Consider the following 17,754-nt stretch of genomic DNA (forward strand, 5'->3'; position numbering starts at 1 on the left):
CAACTCTGCCTCCTTTCTGGCGTCTTTACTGGCTGTCTCCCTGCCTTAACGCAGCGCCTGTGCCCCCCTGAAACTCGCAGGAGACCCACTCCGAGCTCACGTCCCCGGCGGCGACACAGGAGGACTAGGCTGAAATGCAGGGAAAGGGGGAGGGGCCTGGGAGGGGGAGGGGGCCCAGGGAAGCGCTTCTCCCAGGAAGGCTAGAACCTGATAGACATGGAAAGAAAATTGTTAAACCCGGGGTTTCTATTTCAGGACACCCCCAGTCGTTGCTCACAATCCCGAGACCTAAGAGAACAGGGTTTCTGAGGAAGTCCTAGTTTAGGAAAAAAAGCAAAAAACAAAAAACAAAAAAAACCCAAGCCTCCTTCCCTTGAGCCTCCCCCCACCACCCCTAAGATCGGACCTGCCAGTGGCCATAAATGGACAGAACCCCGAGCCACCAGCTAGGACACCTGACTCCTGGATTGGCATCTAGGGCCACCTCGTGTGTAGGAGATCACTGACCTTCCCAAGCCCCGTCTAGGAGATGGACAAACTGAGCCCCGCGCTGCCCACCCACGAGGCTGTTGTGATAACACGATCTTGGATGGCTGTTCTCTCTGACCTCAGTTTCTTCATCTATAAAGTGGGGCTCAATCCCACCTGCCCTACTTGCTTCTTCCGGTAGGCTCAGGCAAGTCTGTGTGGGGCAGCATTTTGAAAACTAAGACATTTAACGGCAAACACTCTCCCGTGTCCCTACAATGAACAACGGAAGCAAATGCTAAATACGGTGCCCCTAACAGCTGAGAACTGAGAACGGCTAACGCTGGCATCGGGGAAGGGGGAGATACACTATTCTCCCTAGTTCTGTGTAGAGTTAGCAAGTTTGATTCTAAAGTGTTGATGTTTTTTAAGCGGTCCTAAGCTACTTTCTGAACCATCGCTAAAAGCCATTATCTTTGAGCTACTCTGATATTAGGAGGAGTTCACGAACTGTCATTCTCTCCCAAGTCCTGCCCCCATCGCAGGGAAGGTGACCTTCCATTAACCTGGCCTCCGGTCGTGCAGAAGCAGAAGCCCTATTCCCCAGCCTTTCACCGCGCACGTGTGGTGCCCTCAGATGTCTCCGTCCATCTGTCCCGTTGCCCTTTCAGACACAAGACTCCCCAGCCTGGCTCAGAATAAACGCTGTGCCCGCTGCAAAAGCTGGCCCAGCACCTCCCTGAGGAATGAACAGTGACGGAGACAGAGGAAGACACGGGAAGACAGGATCCTACCTTCCTACCTGAGGGCTGCACCTCAGTTCTCTGCTTTCTGGGGCTCCGTTGCTGGGGAAAAAAATGGAACAGATTGCAGTGAATGGACCCCTCACCCCCACAGGCCACCCGCCGCAGCAGCCGTGCCCAGGCCTGACGCTGGAGGAGTCTGAACCGTGCAGCAAAGAGGGGGCTTGGCAGGATTTTGGGTCAGACAGACTTGCTGGTTATAGGAATTGGGCACATTCCTTAACTTTTCTGAGTCCCTGGGTTATCGAATGCGGATCGCGAGCCTCCGTCACGGGGCTGTGCGCACACGAAGGGGGCTCTATGAAGCACCTGTCTCGTGCCCGACACAAAGCACATGCCCTATAAACAGCAGAGGTCAGGGGTAGCAGCTGGTTTGGTGGAGATGAGGGGACAGCCCAGAGCAGGGGCCCCGGAGACCGCTCTCCCCGCACAGACACAGGAGCACGTCCGGTTGGCTCTAGGGAGGCCACGGTGTCTGACCACCATCCCTCCCGGAGCCATCCGAGGACCCTCCCCCATTGCTTCTATCCCACCCGGGCCGGTGGTCGTGACCGCTACCATTTGCAGTGATGAGGTTCTCCACCTGCACCTCCTCATCCCCCGGAGCCCTGCAAGAGAAGGAGAAGCTTCCGTCGGTGCTCTGTGGGGCAAACCCGCTGTCCCTGCTGGGGCAGGGCTGTCTGGAGCAGGCCCCTGAGAGTCACTGGAAGGCTGTGGCACTCTCCACCAAGGGGCGCGTGGGGCCGGGGGCGGGGGCGAAGCTGGGATTGAAGGGGTGTCAGGGGAACTCGCAGGCACCCTTCAGTGCCGGCCCCACTGAGCGCTGGGAAGGAGTGGCTTGGGGCCCCCTGGGGGCTGGCATCGTGTCCTGCCAGACTTTGGACTTCTGAGGTCCACTGCTGCCCCTGGTTTTTGCGGTAGACTAATGCGGTATGGGGTGGGGGGAGAGGTGAATGACGGAGCCCGAGCTCCTCCTCAGCCAAAGAGCCCCATGCACAGGTGAGGAGCAGGGACAGCGTCGCAGGTCCTGTAGAGACGAGATGGACCTCCCGAGAGGCTCTGAGGCCCACTGCTTCCCTTCTCCCAAGCCCAACTGTCTCAAGGGCTTTCAGACGCGCGTCCAGCACCTTCTTGCTTCCCTCCCCTCCTCAATATACATCAGAAGAGAGTATACAGTTCTGATCTCAATATACATCAGAAAAGAGGAGGGGCTAACCCTCCATGCTTTGCCCTCGTGTTTGCCAGAACATGCCTGGCACACACCAGGGGGCCCCGCCCTGTCCCCTCCTAGCGTCACCTCCGATATCCACAGACACGCCATCCTTACCGGGGCTTCTGATTGAAATTGCATTTGCATCTGCGACCTGAAAGGCAAAGAAACCACCCAAGGTCACGCTCCCGGCTCGAGTTCAAGGTCACGCTCCTGGTTTGACCACAGCAAAGCTGCCACAGGGGGCTACATAAAAAGCACAGTTATATGTAGCAATCCTCTGTGGGAGTAGGGTTCTTCTGAGTCAAGGTTCAACATTCAAATGCCTGGATGATGGCCGTACCACAGTCTGCTTGATCGGGCAAGTGCAGAGGGCTCCGCGCGGCCCGGGCTCTCGTGTGCAGAAAACAAACGCGGGGGCACCTCTCTCAGAGCACTCTAAGGACAGCTCCTCGCTATCTCCTGTGACTCCCCGACCTCTGCCTACTGGACATAGCACCAGGACAGCCACCCTGCCCTTTCTGATGACCTTGTTTTCATCAAGCATTTATTTTGTTCACTTTTCTTTAATGTTTATCTATTTTTGAGAGAGACAGAGACAGAGCAAGAGCAGGGGAGGAGCAGAGAGAGAGGGAGACACAGAATCGGAAGCAGGCTCCAGGCTCTAAGCCATCGCCACAGAGCCCAATGCGGGGCTCTAACTCATAAACAGCAAGATCATGACCTGAGCCGAAGTCGGACGCTTAGCCGACTGAGCCACCCAGGTGCCCCTATTTTGTCCATGCTGCCCTGTTTTACTGAGCACTTACTATGTGCCCCGCACGATGTTACGTGCTGGAGATAACAGGGAGAACGGGCCATCTCTCTCTCCCCCCGAGAGAGCACGGCCGGGCTCCTATACTGTTCTCCACTCCCCCAGCAGCTGCAGACATCACACTACAGAGCCAACAGGGAACGAACAAACTTACTCAGGATAAGGAGAATCCCCACGGAGAAGAGCACCACAGCAAACACCAGTCCCCCGATCCGCAGAGTCTGGTAGTCTGCCAAAGGAGCAGAGGTGACAAAAGGAAGGGAAGAGCACGGCTTCCCGTCCCTGGGCGGGGCCACACCCCCCCTTCCCCCCCAGGGTTACCATCACCGCTCACCATAATGAAAAGGGTCCTTTTCCTTCTCCTGCTCAGCTGCTGAAAAAATAAACGAGTGTGGGCAAGAGGAAGACAGCTGCACATCTGGTTCCCTAATACCCCATCAGTGTCACTTCCCACAAAGGGACTCCTGGGAGAGAGAGCCCATTAAGCAGAGGTGCCCGGGGAAGCACAGAAGGGCCTGCCCACTAAGGCCAGCCCGAGAGCAGAACTGGGTACCACTCAGAGCCCCGGTGCACAGCACATCCACATTTCTTGCCCCTTTGCATTGTTACATTATGCCCCAAAGGCAGGGTCTGTCAGCCCCCTGTTACAGGTGGGGAAACTGAGACCAAGGAAGAACACGTGACTTGCACAAAGCCAGAATCTAGACACTGATGAGCGGGCCTGGCTCCCAAGGTTCAGGCAAAAAGTCTACAGGGACCTGGAGTGCTTGAGAGCTTGAAAGTAGAGCCTGCTGGACCCTCTGGGGAGAGGTGGGCGGGCTGGAACAGGGTCTGTGAATACATGCTGCCTTCCAGCAGTTTCTCTGCTGACTTCAGCGGGGACAGGGGAGTCACTGACCAGACATGGAGAATCTGAGAGCCCCCCAGCCCTATGTCCCAAAGGGCCAGGACCTGGAGGGGTACTTACCACTGGCCAGGACGCTGGGAGCCAGCAAGCTGCACAGAAAGATCAGCACCACCTCCATGGCGTCTGGGGACAAAGGAAGGAAAGTGAGTCTCTGCACAGGAGACCCCCCCACCCCAGCCCTCGGCCGGGTCAGGGGCCGCCGCGTAGGGCTCCCGGCTCTATTCCGAGTACCCTCCACACAGTAAAAGTTCAAGCCACAGAATGGAAGTGGCTGACACTTACTGAGCTCTTACACAGGGCTCCGCACGCATTAATTTAGTTACTACAGCTGCCTACTATGACAATGAGTAGGCGCAATGACTGACCCGTTTTGCAGGCGAAGAACCACAGTTTAGAGAAGTTAAATGAGACTCCTGATAGCGAGTGGCAGAGCCCAGGTCCTGACCCCTCCACCACGATGCCTCTCCGGTGCCGAAGCCGGAAAACCCCAAGGTTTTGGTGATGACCCCAGCTGCGCCCTCCTCTCCAGGCCATCCTTCCGGGACTTCCTGGCCTGGTTCCCCACAGCCAACACCCACGGTCGGAAGTTCATTCTTCTAGATTAAATGGGGCAGGTAAGCGAATGCCTCTCTAGCCCAGCCCGCCCGCCAGGTGGGGCGGGAGACTTGCTGTTCACTAGTCTCCGTAGGGTAAATCCTGAAATGCCAACAGCTCTCCCTTAAGTTGCCCCCGACACCCTCACCTCTAAGGTGCCCGAGCCAATTCTTCCTCCAGTCTTAGTTCATAATCCTCCAGAAAGGCCGTTTGGTCAAACAAAGGCAACGTGCAGACCGGTTCTGAGTGCCAGCATCCTGACCTTCCCCTTCTGTCCGTGAGCTCATCGAGCCCCTGGACTCTGGGGCCAGGGGCCCCAGGATGGGCCATCCGGATGGAGGCAGCAGGCGGCCAGGGACAGATTTCAGTGGTCACACGCAAGTCACTCCTGGGCTTAAGGAAGTACGTTTGGTGAAGAGCCATCAAGGAAAGGCAGAAAGAAACCCACACCAGGAAAGCGCAAGGCTGTCTGTCTTCCTCCAGGGGGTGAGACTGGCAGTGGCCTGACCCCCCCAGACCAGTGTCTAGTGGCCAGGACCATGCTGGCCCTGAGGGATCGCCATTATTTGCCAGTCCCCACGCAAGCATCCTCAGCTGCCCTTCACCTCTCGGCCACCAGGGGTCAGAACAGCTGCATCCAGAGTCGCGCTGAGACCCAGCTGGGGACTTGGAGAAAGCCGCTCGGTGTTCATCAAAAGGCAGTAATTTGCTTCTAATGCCATCTCGTCTATTATTTGTAATTTTTTCCAATTTTACATAAGTTTTACATTTTATACGTATAAAAATATATGTATCACGCCCACATACATAGTAATAAGATGAACACTCATAACTTAAAAACTAGAACTTTACAAGCACCTGCTACATTTACCTACATTTTCCTCCAAATCGTCCCTCTGCCTCACTCCCAGAGGTAAACAGTATCCCGGACAACGTATATCCATACATTTTTTTCATCATTCCCTTGTTCTTCCTCAAAGAATTTTTTCTTAATGAAAGATAAAATTCACACATCATGAAACTCATCATCTAAAAATGTACAATTTTCGGGGCACCTGGGTGGCTCAGTCGGCTAAGCGTCTGGCTTCAGCTTAGGTCACGATCTCACGGCTCGTGAGTTCGAGCCCCACGTCCTGTCTCCCTCTCTCTCTCTCTCTGCCCCTCCCCAGCTCGTGCTTTCTCTCCAAGTAAAAACATCCAAAAAATTTTTTTTAGTAAATACAAAGCACGCAATTCAATGGTTTCGGTATCCGCACAAACCTGTGCCACCATCATCACTAACTCCAGAATATGTTCATCACCGCAAAAAGAAACCCCATACCCACTAGCCATCGGTCCCATTCTGCACCCCGGCCCCCAGCCCCTGACAACCACTGACCTACTCTCTGCATCTGTGGATTCGCTTATTTTAGACACTTCACGTAAAACAATCATACGCTATGTAGCCTCTGGCGTCTGGCTTCTGGGATTTAGCATCACGTTTTCAAGGTTCATCTATGTTGTGGCCCGTGTCAGAACTCCGTTCCTTTTTACGGCTGAGTAATATTCCTCTGTATGGCTATCCCTCCCACTCTTCTTCAAAATCTATTCGTCATGCACATATTATGCGGGTCGTGGAGCTTTTTTGAGCTTTGTAATGATCATACCATGTTGTTCGCAGTCTTCTGGGACTGGCTATTTTTGTTCAACATTGTTTCTAAGATTCACCCATTAGGACATGTAACCTTCCGTTCATTTCTTTCCAAAGTTGTGTAGTATTCCACTGTGCAGCTTAATTACCACGTATTGGTTCACTCTCCTCTCAGTGGAGATCTTTTTGGCTTTTCCCATTTTGTGCGATTATAAATAACGCAGCTGTGAACATTTTTATGCGTGCTGCACAGCGTAAGACGCTTTTTCATTTTTTTTTTTTTTTGCCATCATTTTCACATGGAATACTTTTTACGTCGGAACCCAGTGCAAATACATATTCACGTATACCGGGGATAACAACATCACAAAACAACTCTTAACCTTAAAATGAATGATGCCCTCTGACGGTTTCTGTTCTGATTCCCTTTTTAAAATAAAATGGTTAGACCCACTAACGGGTCATACCGCAGTAGGAAGATGTATATTCTAGAGACAGGCCTAGGAGTGTGGTCACTGGGTTGTATAGTACAAGTTGTCAACCTCACAGAATACTTTCGGATTGTTTCCCAAAGCGGTCATCCCCGTTTCGACACCCCACCACACCACCTGCATGACTGTGCCTATCCCTCGGCATCCTTATCCACACTTGACGTGGTCAGCCTGCTTAATTTCCGCCAATCTAGAGGTGTGAAATACGGTCTTAATCTGCTCGCTCATTAAAGGAGTCGGGCTTCTGTTCCTTCATCGGTCACGTGTCTTTCAGGTCTTCTGCTCACTTTGCCAATGGGTTGGGCATTACTAGTATTATTCAGGTGTTATTCTGGATATGAAATCTTTGTCACGAAGTACTGCAAAGGTCTCTTCCCTATTAGCGGCTTCTCATTTTTTGTTGTTGTTTTTCAACGAACAGAATTTCTGAACTCTAACGTAACTGGACGCAGTGTTGTTTTTGTGCGTGTCTTGTTGAAGATACCCGTCAGCCTGAATCAGAAAGAATTTTCTTCTGGATATATTACAGCTCCGCCTTTTACATTTAAATCTTCATGTCACCCAGAACTGTTGTTCACGTGAGGCAGGAGGCAGGGATCAAATTTTTACTATTCAGGGGTGTATCTGCTACTACAACTTCCCTTTCGATCTAGGGGTCGGTCTGTGTGTCCCTGCATCCGAACCCGTGTCTCCATTGCTACAACTTGACAGCGATCTTCCCGTGGGGTAGGAGAAACTTCTCCTCTCTCCCTCTTCCCCCTCTTCCTTCAGGAATATCTTCCGTCCTCTTTGTCTTTCGCTCTTCTATATAAATTTTAGAATCAGCCTGCCAAATTCATCTGAAGCTGTTGGGATTCTCACTGGAACTGAGACAGTGGATCTGAATCTTGAGACTCCTATCCAGTCTGCCTTTCCATTTGTACATCCTTTTCAGCGTCTTATATTGGTTTTATAAATGCTTTCATATAGGTCTTGCACATCTCCCATGAGATTTATCCCTAGGTGCCTTATGTTTCTTATTGTCATTTTAAATGCAATCTCATGTGTGTTTTCTAATTTTCGCTGGTACAGAGAAAGGCAATTGAGTTGTACATATTGATCTTAAATCCAACAATCTCACTAAACTCTGTTAATATTTCGAGTAATTTACTTACAGATTTCCCCTGGGTTTTCTCTGTCGATATATCATCTGCAAATGATACAGTACTGTTTCTTCTTTGCCAATGCTTACACTGTTGGGTTTTATTTCTGGTCTTCTGTACTGCTAGGCCTTAGAGTAAAACGTAGAATAGAGGCAGTAATACAGGACACATACACACACATGCAGTCTTATTACTGGTTTTTATTTTTTACTTGTATTTCATTTGTGTGTGTGTTTATTTTTATTTCTTCCCAGCTTTACTGTGATAGGACACCTAACATCGTGTACGTTTAAGGGATGATGATTTGATGCATGTTTATGCTGCCACATATTGCCACAATAAGGTCAGTTAATACCTCCATCACCTCACATAATTATCTTTTGTGTGCATGGTGAGGAATGATAAAGAAAATATGGCATATATATATATATATATATATATATATATATAATGAAATATCATTCATTCAACCATAAAAAGAAGGGAATTACTGATTTTAAATAGATTTCTTCTAATGTTTTATAAGTGCCCCTGTAATCCTGGTTTTCCAAGATGTTTCTGTTTTACATTAATTATGAATGAATGTTCTGGATCTACAGCTTTTAACCTTTAATCCATCAATGAAGTAAATTATGTGCATGGGTTATCTAACGTCAAATCATCCTTACACTACTGGGATAAAACCAATGTATTATTGTCTTCCTAATAAATTGTTGGATTTGGTTTGTTGCTATCTTGTTGAGGTTTTTGCATTTATGTGCGTAAGATTGGGCCATAATTTCTATTTTATTGTGTTGACCTTGCCCGGTTTGGGGATCATGATAGTCCTGGCCTCACAGAACAAGTATTTCCTCTCTTGCTATTCCCTGGAAGAGTTTGCAGAAGACAGCAATAATCTGCTCTGTGAACACCTGGTAGAATTGTATGACTTAGTCTTCTCTTTGTGGGAGGATTTTCAATTGCCTTTTCAATTCATTAATGGCCATGACACTCTTCAGATTTCTCTTCCTCTGGAACATATTCAATGAGTATAATTTTTTATAGCAATTTGCCCTTTTCTGCTTTCAAATTTATTATCAGAAAGTTGCTGATAGCATTTTATACTTACCCTTAGAAATCACTAACTTCTGTTGGATCTGTAGTTATGTCTTTTTCTACATTCCTAACGTTGTTATTTGTGACGACTTTTTTTTTTTTCATCAGCTCCACCAGATGTTCACTCATTGTATGTCTTTTCAAGAACCTGCTCTTGGTTTTGCTGATCCTTTTTACTGTGTTTTAAATTATCCTTCATTCTGCCTTTACATGTTCTTTGGGTTCATTCTATTATTCTTTCTTTATATTTATCTTCTTATGTTGGATACCTGGTTCATTAATATTTAGCTTTTCTTGTTTTCTTTTTATTTTTTTTAACGTTTATTTTTGAGACAGAGAGGGACAGAGCATGAACGGGGGAGGGGCAGAGAGAGAGGGAGACACAGAATCTGAAGCAGGCTCCAGGCTCTGAGCCATCAGCCCAGAGCCCAACGCGGGGCTCGAACTCACGGACCGCGAGATCGTGACCTGAGCTGAAGTCGGACGCTTAACCGACTGAGCCACCCAGGCGCCCCCTTTTCTTGTTTTCTAATATCAGCATCTAAGACTGTAATCCTCCAAGTGCTACATTTACCCCAACACATGAACTCTGAAATGTGGCTTATGGCTTATGTTAAGTTCTTAGTACTTTAAATTTGCACTGTAACCTCTTATTTGACCCAAGTGTTATAAAGCGGTGTGTATGTTAAATGTCCAAAAGTATAGTGATTTTAAATTACTTTCATAATTGACTGCTAACTGAAATGCACTGTGGTCAGAGAATGTGGTCTGAGGATACAGATGCCTCAAAATGTATTGACCTAATATATGGTTAGTTATTCTAAAAATTATATTCCATTTATTAGAAGACTAAAAATTCCTTCATTGTTGGGAAGAAAGTTTTATGTGCCTATCAAATTAAGATTATTAAACTGTGTTGTTTAAATTCCTACACACTTTATTTTTTTTGACTGGCCTCTCAACAATGGAAATAGGTGCTTTAAAGGATACCTCTATGAGGAAGGATTTATATATTTATCCCTGTGTTTCTTATAATATTTAACAGAAAAATTAAAATTGCTATATTGTCCTATGGGTTGGATTAAATTCTATTTCACTTTCCACCTTCTTGTGTCCTTATGTGTTGTACGTATAGTTTATCATCTTGTAAATGGCAAAGACAGATTTAAAAAAGCTTTTTTTCTTAATTCCACCTGATAATTTTCTATTAACTATCAAGTTTAGCCCATTTAATTTTATTGTGACTATTGATATATTTGGTCTGATTTGTTTCTCTTTTGACCTTTTTTTTTTTTTAGATTTTTTTTTTTCTTATTCACTTTCTCCCTCTACTGGTTAAGAAATTATACACGCTATTTCTAGTCCTTTAGTGGTTACCTTTGGAATTTTACCATGTGTGTTGGCTACAGACTGAATGTTTGTGTCCCCCAAACTCATATATCGAAACCTAATTCTCAATGGGATGTATTTAGAGATGGGCCTTTGGGAGGTGATTAGGTCATGAGGGGGAGTCCTCATGAATACCATTAGAGTCCTTACAAAAGAGAGCTCTCTCACCTCTCCCCCCAAGTGAGGCCTCAGTGGGAAGATGGCCATCTGTAAACCTGCTTTGCCAGCACCTTGACCATGGACTTCAGCCTCTAGAACTGTGAGAAATAAATTTCTGTTGTTTGTAAGTCCCCCAGTCTCAGGTACTCTGCTGTAGCAGCCTGAGCAGACAAAGACAGTCTTTGATTTAACAAAGTCTAAAGTTAAAACGTATCATAGTTACTGGGTATAACACCCTTCCTGAAAAAGACAAAAACACAAATCACCTCCCTCCTAATACATGTGCTATTGCACAACATTTCAGTTCCGTTTTCGATTCTATGACATAGACATTAGAATGTATATTTCATGGAAACATGTTTGTTTAGATTCACTCGCATGTGTGGTAGCCGGCCTTCAAGATGGTCCCCACTACCCCCTGGTATTGCATCCTTGTACAGTCCCCTTCCACACTGCACCATCTGTGTGACCAATAACATACAGCAGAATTGATATGTCCCTTCCAACAAACAATAGATTATAAAAGGCACGATGGCTTTCTTTTCTTGCTTGCTTGCTCCCTTGCTCTCTCCCTCTCTCCAACTGCTTGCTTTTAGGGGAAAAGGCGTCTGCCGTGTCTTAAGGCTCCTCCAGCATCCCTGCCGAGAGGCCCACGTGGCAGAGAACTGAGGGCCTCAGTTCAGAAGCCCGCCAGGAAGGAGACCTGCCATGAACCACGTAAGTGAGCCTGGAGGCAGATCCTCCAGCTTCCACACGATCCCCACCCCTGGCTGACAGCCTGACTGCAGCCTCGTTAGTGACTCGGAGCTGAACCACGCAGCTCAGCTGCTCCCTCGCTCCTGACCTCGGGAACTGTTTGAGAGAACTAATGCTGTGGTTGGAGGCTCGTTTGTTATGCGGCAGGAGATAACCGATACGTTGTATTTACTAACTGATTTCTTCATGATTCTTTCTGCTGAACCTCAGCCATGCATCAAGACCTTTCCTTCACTCCTGAAGAACATCTTTTCACAATTTTCTTTAACAAAGATCTATTACTTACAAACTCAGGTTTTGTTTACTGAAAATGTTTTCATTTCACCCTTCCGGTGGACAAACTCTTAGGGGAATCCCAGGAATTCTGACCTCCTAATATTCCGGCCTTGGTGTGATGCCCTCCCCCTGAGTGGGGACTGCTGCTGGGACTGGCTGCTAGCCAGGAGAGGGGATGTTTTGGGGGGGGGGGTTAATGTTTAATTTTTAGAGAAAGAGAGAGGGACAGAGTACGAGCAGGGGAGGGGCAGAGAGAGAGGGAGACACAGAATCCGAAGCAGCCTCCAGGCTCTGAGCTGTCAGCACAGAGCCTGACGCAGGGCTGGAACCCACGGACTGCGAGATCACGACCTGAGCGGAAGTTGGATGCTTAACCGACTGAGCCACCCAGGTGCCCCCTTTTTTAATTAATTTTTTCAATAGGAGAGGGATTTTTGGCAATAGGGTCCCTCCTAGGAGCAGGAAAGACACATGTTAAGGGTTCCAGGGAAGCAGTTACTGCCATGCCTTCCCCTCAACTCCCCCCAGATCCCTTTCACAGCTGCTGAGGTTCAAGTCCATCCTACAAACACACACTGAATTCTAGAAAGAGCCACACTCTTCTGGGCTCTGCAAGGGATACGTGGGTAAACAAGATACAGCTACGGCTTCCAAGGACTGGCAGGGTTTGGAAGCAAAGGGCTCGAGTACATCAGCAAGTGCGAAGAGAGCTTCAGGAGACGTAGAGACTACAAAGGAAGGTCCATCGGGGCAGGGAAAGGGGGAGCAGGGATTACCACACGGAACCTGGGACGTTCCCATGGGGGAGCTGACATTTCAGCTGGACCTCGGAAGGAGGATGGGATTCTGATGGACAGGGGCAAGAAGAGAGAAAACCCAGGGCTCCCTGGCAGAGGAAATGACATGAGCCAAGGCAGTGAGAAGCAGAAATGGGAGGCAGGGATAACAAACAGTACTCAGTTCAAGTTCAGTTCGAGTTGAGCCTCGAGGCACTCCTTGGATGATGGCTGCCTGAAGTGGCCACCTCACCTCAGAAGGATTCTGAATGAGGTCCATCAGGAGAGGGGGCCTGGCCCCATTGGTAATGTCTGCACAGCACTGGAGGGTCCGGGACAGCAATCTGCCAAGTACTGGCCATTTCTAGAGCAAGATACCCTCCAAACAGTGAACGATCCTGTTGAGCGAGGCATGAGGGGTGGGTGGTGAGAATTCTGATAAGTCAGATTGTGGAGGCTCTTGAATGCCAAGCCGAAGAGTAAAGACTCGTCTTTGTGTTCCGGAGAAAACATTTCTGATCAAGTTACAGTGTGCTGAAAGAAATACTGTTACGGATTTGGAAAGTGACCAACTCCCTGTTCCTCCAACCTGCTGCCCAGGCCTGGCCTCCACCAGCCACACCTCAGCACAGGCCTCCTCGGGGTGACTCTCGGCCCCTGCGCCCACTTTGCAAAGTCTCGTCGGTACCGTTGGCATTGCCCCTGAGTCAAGTGGCCAAACACACACACAGAGCCTCTGCAAAGACACACAATGCCCTTCTCTCACTGCCGCACCAAGAAACCCCAGAGGGGCCTCCCCTCCCTCCCACACAACTGCCCCTGTGCGTGCCACGCCCTCCCAGTTACCACACATTCATCTCTCCCAGGAGGGAAGCAGGGCCCTCTGGGGCTGGCTAAGGGTGGGTGCGGGAGGGGCAGAGAAAGAGGCAATAGAAGTGAGAAGTCTCATTTCCGGGCCACAGAGTCTAAGGAGTAGATGGAAGAAAGGAGGGAGGGATCTCTGGAAGAAGGAGAAGCAAGGCTGAGTTGGGCAGAGCTGGGAGAAAGGGTTCAGGAACCCACATTAGCCTCCAGATGCACGTGAAGCCCCGGAACCCTGCCTGGGGGGAGCCCGAGGACCTGGCTCTCAGGGACAGGGTCTCAGGACAGTGGGGGGAGGGGGCGGGGGGGCGGGGTCCTGGCCCCCTTACTCTGCTGCTCCCCAGCTCTGAAATTCCACACCATCTAGACCACCCTTCCCAGCGGGGGGGAAAATAGGACCAGCCACGTTTTGCTTCCTCCGTGGCCCGTGGCATCTTATGAGAAAGACTTCAGGTTTCCACTGGTGGTTCTTCTCCTCCTTTCCACGTTCACAGTTACCTCTATGTCGGTAAACAGCTGACATTTCAGGTGACAGCAACCCTTCCAACGTTAATTTCGCTCCCCGATCTTCCTGCCTTTTTGCACAGTTGCTTTCTGCATGTGCGGGAGAAAGCAATCAGAAGAGTTTCTCCGGCGATTATCTTTCCATTCTGAGTCACATAATTTCACATAATTGCTGGGTAAAAGCTGCTCAGAAAAAGAAGCCACTAGTTGATGATATAGCAACATATGCTCTATTATTTTTGATTCCATGCAGCAGTGAGGTAGATCAGAATACCCAGTTCCATTGTGAAAATAACTCCGAAACAACCTCCTTCTAAAGCGCACAGCCTCCAAATTACAGTGGAACTTGATCATCTCACGCTCACGCCTCTCTCCCTCCGCCCCTAAAGCCTCGAGCCCTGTCCAGTGCATCTGGCCTGCCTGTCTTTCTTCAGGCTCAGCCCATCAGATACATGCCCGGAGGGATCACTGACGCCTGAGTCCTGGCAGGATCCCCAAAGAAACACGAGCCCCACCCCCCACTCCAGACAGGACATGCGGGAGGGGACCCGTTTATGGGGCCACAGAATGCCTGGGCCCCATTGTTTAGGCTGACTGGTCACCCTCGACTGTGTAATCAGATGCCAGGGGACACGACTTAGCCTGTGATGTATCCAGATCTCTGCAACAAAGAAGCCCGCTAAGAGAAGATTCCACTGTGTATAAATAGGACAAAGCCAAGATGTGAGGTTTACCAGATGGAGCTGGAATCACAGCACGCCAGGGTCAGAATGATTGAGATAAAAGCTCTTACTTCTCATTTGAGGAGACCGAGGCCCCAGCAGAGCAGTGATGCGGCCAATTCACACAGCTAGCCAGGGCACAGAACTGTCTGCGGCTCCCGTCTGAGGCTCTGGTGGGCTCGGACAGGGAGACGGGCAGGCCAGGCCTGCAGGACAGGAGGCCACGAAGGCAGCCGGGAAGGAGATAGGAATGGGGTTGCACCAGAGCAACGAGAGGGGGTGGGAGGGAAGCACCTGACAGGCTCCTCAGCTCTCCATTAGAAGACCACCTTTGACTGAGGACATTCAGGGGGGCAGCGCTGGCTTCTGGAAGGCGAGAAAGAGAATCACGTCCAGAAAGACCTTCAGGAGGCTTGGAGCCCCACTCTTAGTCTCTCAACAGGGGGGCAAAAAACAGGAAGGCAAGAAAAGAAAAATTAACAGTCCTTTCCAATTATCCCGGCCATGCCGTGTGGCTGATCTTGGGGCAGGTGGCTATTACCTATAGCCTAGATCTGGACAGCCTGAGGCTCGGCGAAGGACCAAAAAGAGAAAAGGCCCAGGACTAAAAAACGTCAAAGACAAATTGGTCTGATTTACTGACAGAGAGGTGGGTTCTTCAAGTTCCTAAGACATTGGTAAGTCTGACTGTTTGTCAGGAAAACAGGACCAGACTGTCTGATCTATTTGTGTCAAGATCGTATTACAGACGGGGCACTGGCCCCAGCAGCCTTTCCAGGCCTCCTTCGCCTGGGATTCTGTGAAAGGGTCGCGTGTGCACCTCATGAGTGGTACCAAGAGTTCCAATGACACGTGCTAATGGATGGGGCTCGGGGAAGTGGCCGGCACAAGCCAGCAGATAATGCCCACACCCGTGCTGTACCTTGATGAGAACGCAGGTGTGATAACGCCTCCGTGCTGGAAAGACTGGAATGTTCTTGATCCTCTCGGGCACCCCTTCCACCACTGAGGTCTCCCTGCTTCCCCATCCCCGCAGGGACAGCCAGGCATTCAGACACACCCCCACCTCCTTTCACACACAGAGGCCCTGTCCTCCCTGCACCGCTCCTCACCTTGCTGCTTCCCACCCCGGATGCTTTGGCCTAAAGCTCTCTCGGGCTTTTATGTGCCAGAATAAAGAGAAAGCAAAGAACAAAAGGACAGTCATCATCTACTTGACAGCTGTGTCTGGAAGAGCTCAAGGGGGCACTTTTCCAGGCTCCGTCCTGCTGAGCCCAGAACTCCCTTGGCTCCTTCTCTGCCACGAGGCTGTTTGCAGGATGGGGAGGGCGGAGGGGAGGGGGGGGGGCCGGGTTTGCTCCTCATCTCATGTCCCACGTGACCAGTGAACCTGGAAACGGCCAGGACCACACTGTGGCCCCAAACCGCTACACTCCGGCCTTGAAGCTCCCCAACCACAGGACCCTCGGCCCCTCCCCCAAGCTTCATCATGTGTAAGATACAGGCTGGATTCCTGATCATCTTGGGCCCTCTTCGGGGAAGCTGCTCAAAATCCCCCTTCCTCATATAGCCACGTGACATAGCTGCGGCCTCCCTACCCGTAGACGCCTCTGTGCAATGTGCAGCCCATCCCCCACCCCAGGCCAGGGCGCCTCCGCCTCAGGTTCAGGTTCACGCCCACGAGCCAAGGGCGACAGAACACGGACCTCCTGAAGAGGGACGTTCAGGCCCGGGGTTCTCCCCGCAGCTCACACATGGCCCAGTCCCCACTCACATCACACACCTCTCGGGGCACAGCCTTGACGGGAGCGTGAAAAGGAAGGCGGAGGAAAGACAGGGGAGTTTTCGAGGTGGTAGGAAACAGTGAGCTCGGGGGTAGGAATAAAGAAGCAAGGTGCTGGCAATGGGGGGTTGGGGGCTGGGGACAGAGGCCTGCCGGCAACATAGCAGTCCTTCTGTGAACCCCATGGAAGGCAGTGTGAGGAATGGAAAAGTCTGAGGTGGAAAGCCCATACCCGAAGCCCAGTCTTGGGGCCTGGAGTGGCATAAGAGGCGACAACAATAATCATGATGAGTAGCCTAGGAAGTATATATTACCATCAAACCCATTTTAGAGGCAAAGAAACTAAGGTGGAGAAAGAGAGGTCCCCTGGCAGGTGAGAGCTGGATTCCAGGCCTCAGCCCAGCTTTGTGGGCTTCCTGCTGGGAGCCCAGAACTCATCCCAGGGGAGGGTCACCTACACTGCGGCTCTCTGGAGGCAGGGGAGGGGCGGGGGGGCACCGCCCCAGGCAGCTGCCACTCTGTTCTTGCTCCTCCCCCAGCCTCTTGGGCTGAGCTCTGCACGGGGGCCACAACAGAGGGCGCTCCTGTCTCAGGGTGAGCCTTTACCAACCAAGCTCCCCAGCGTCTCTAGCTTCATGCATATTCATACAGTGAACACACAGTGCCTGCCAGCTCACCCCGGAGGGAGAATTTATATTCCCTTGTTGGACAGAAAGCTGTTTACTCAGGAGGGTGATTTTTTTTTTTTAACAGATTACAGAATTGCACAGCTGATGAGGCTGCATTTGTGCCACACCAAGTACTGTTCTCAGTGGTTTAAATATACTAACTCATTTAATCCTTACAGGGGCTCTAGGGAGTGGCTCTGATTTGGATCATCCCCATTAGACAGATGGAGAAACTGAGGCCAGGGAAGTTAAGTAACTTGCCCAAAGTCCCAGAGCTAGAAAGTAGCAGAGCCTGGATTGGAACCCAAGTAACGTGGCTCCAGAGTCCTCGCCTTGAGCCACTCTACTCACCTGCCATTCTGCCTCTCAGTGGTTTTGTGGCCTTGAACAAGCTACTCTACCTCTTGGAGGCTTTGCTTCTAAAATGTAGAACAAGGGTAACGACATGTATCTCAGGAGCCATGAGGATGAGAAGAAATCACTTTTGTGTGTCGACAAGTACACTGGTCGGCCCACACCCTTCCCTTCTGAGAAGGGGATCTCCTTTCGGAGGGGAGAGGGCGCCTCCCCCACCCCAACCCTACGGGTCTCCTGGCTAAAAGGAGCAGGTCTGAGACGTCAGTGGTCCCCCAGGGACTGTTACTTGGTGGAAACAAAGTGAGGAAGGGTCAAAGGGTGAAGTTGGGTGGGGGGGTGGCGGGGAAGC

At 50.2% G+C, this 17,754-nt stretch overlaps 1 protein-coding gene across 3 annotated transcripts in view; it reads right to left on the reverse strand.

Moving 5' to 3' along the window:
- FXYD6 (FXYD domain containing ion transport regulator 6) overlaps window positions 1-17,754 on the reverse strand; it is a 30,965-nt gene that overhangs the window by 1,347 nt on the left and 11,864 nt on the right. Inside the window, exons 2-7 of one of the 3 annotated variants that reach the window (XM_030331890.1) lie at window positions 4,263-4,325; window positions 3,630-3,668; window positions 3,450-3,524; window positions 2,599-2,635; window positions 1,830-1,879; window positions 1,263-1,313 (exon numbers count right to left, since the gene is read on the reverse strand). In XM_030331890.1, the coding sequence (XP_030187750.1) occupies window positions 1,285-1,313; window positions 1,830-1,879; window positions 2,599-2,635; window positions 3,450-3,524; window positions 3,630-3,668; window positions 4,263-4,320 (288 nt within the window). In that variant the 5' untranslated portion in view covers window positions 4,321-4,325 and the 3' untranslated portion in view covers window positions 1,263-1,284. Of the gene's footprint in view, window positions 1-1,262; window positions 1,314-1,829; window positions 1,880-2,598; window positions 2,636-3,449; window positions 3,525-3,629; window positions 3,669-4,262; window positions 4,326-17,754 lie in introns of those variants that run through there. The other 2 variants (XM_030331889.1, XM_030331888.1) reach the window with 2 other exon arrangements.

This window comes from Lynx canadensis, chromosome D1, assembly GCF_007474595.2.
Source record: "Lynx canadensis isolate LIC74 chromosome D1, mLynCan4.pri.v2, whole genome shotgun sequence".
NCBI classification, from domain to species: Eukaryota; Metazoa; Chordata; class Mammalia; order Carnivora; family Felidae; genus Lynx; species Lynx canadensis.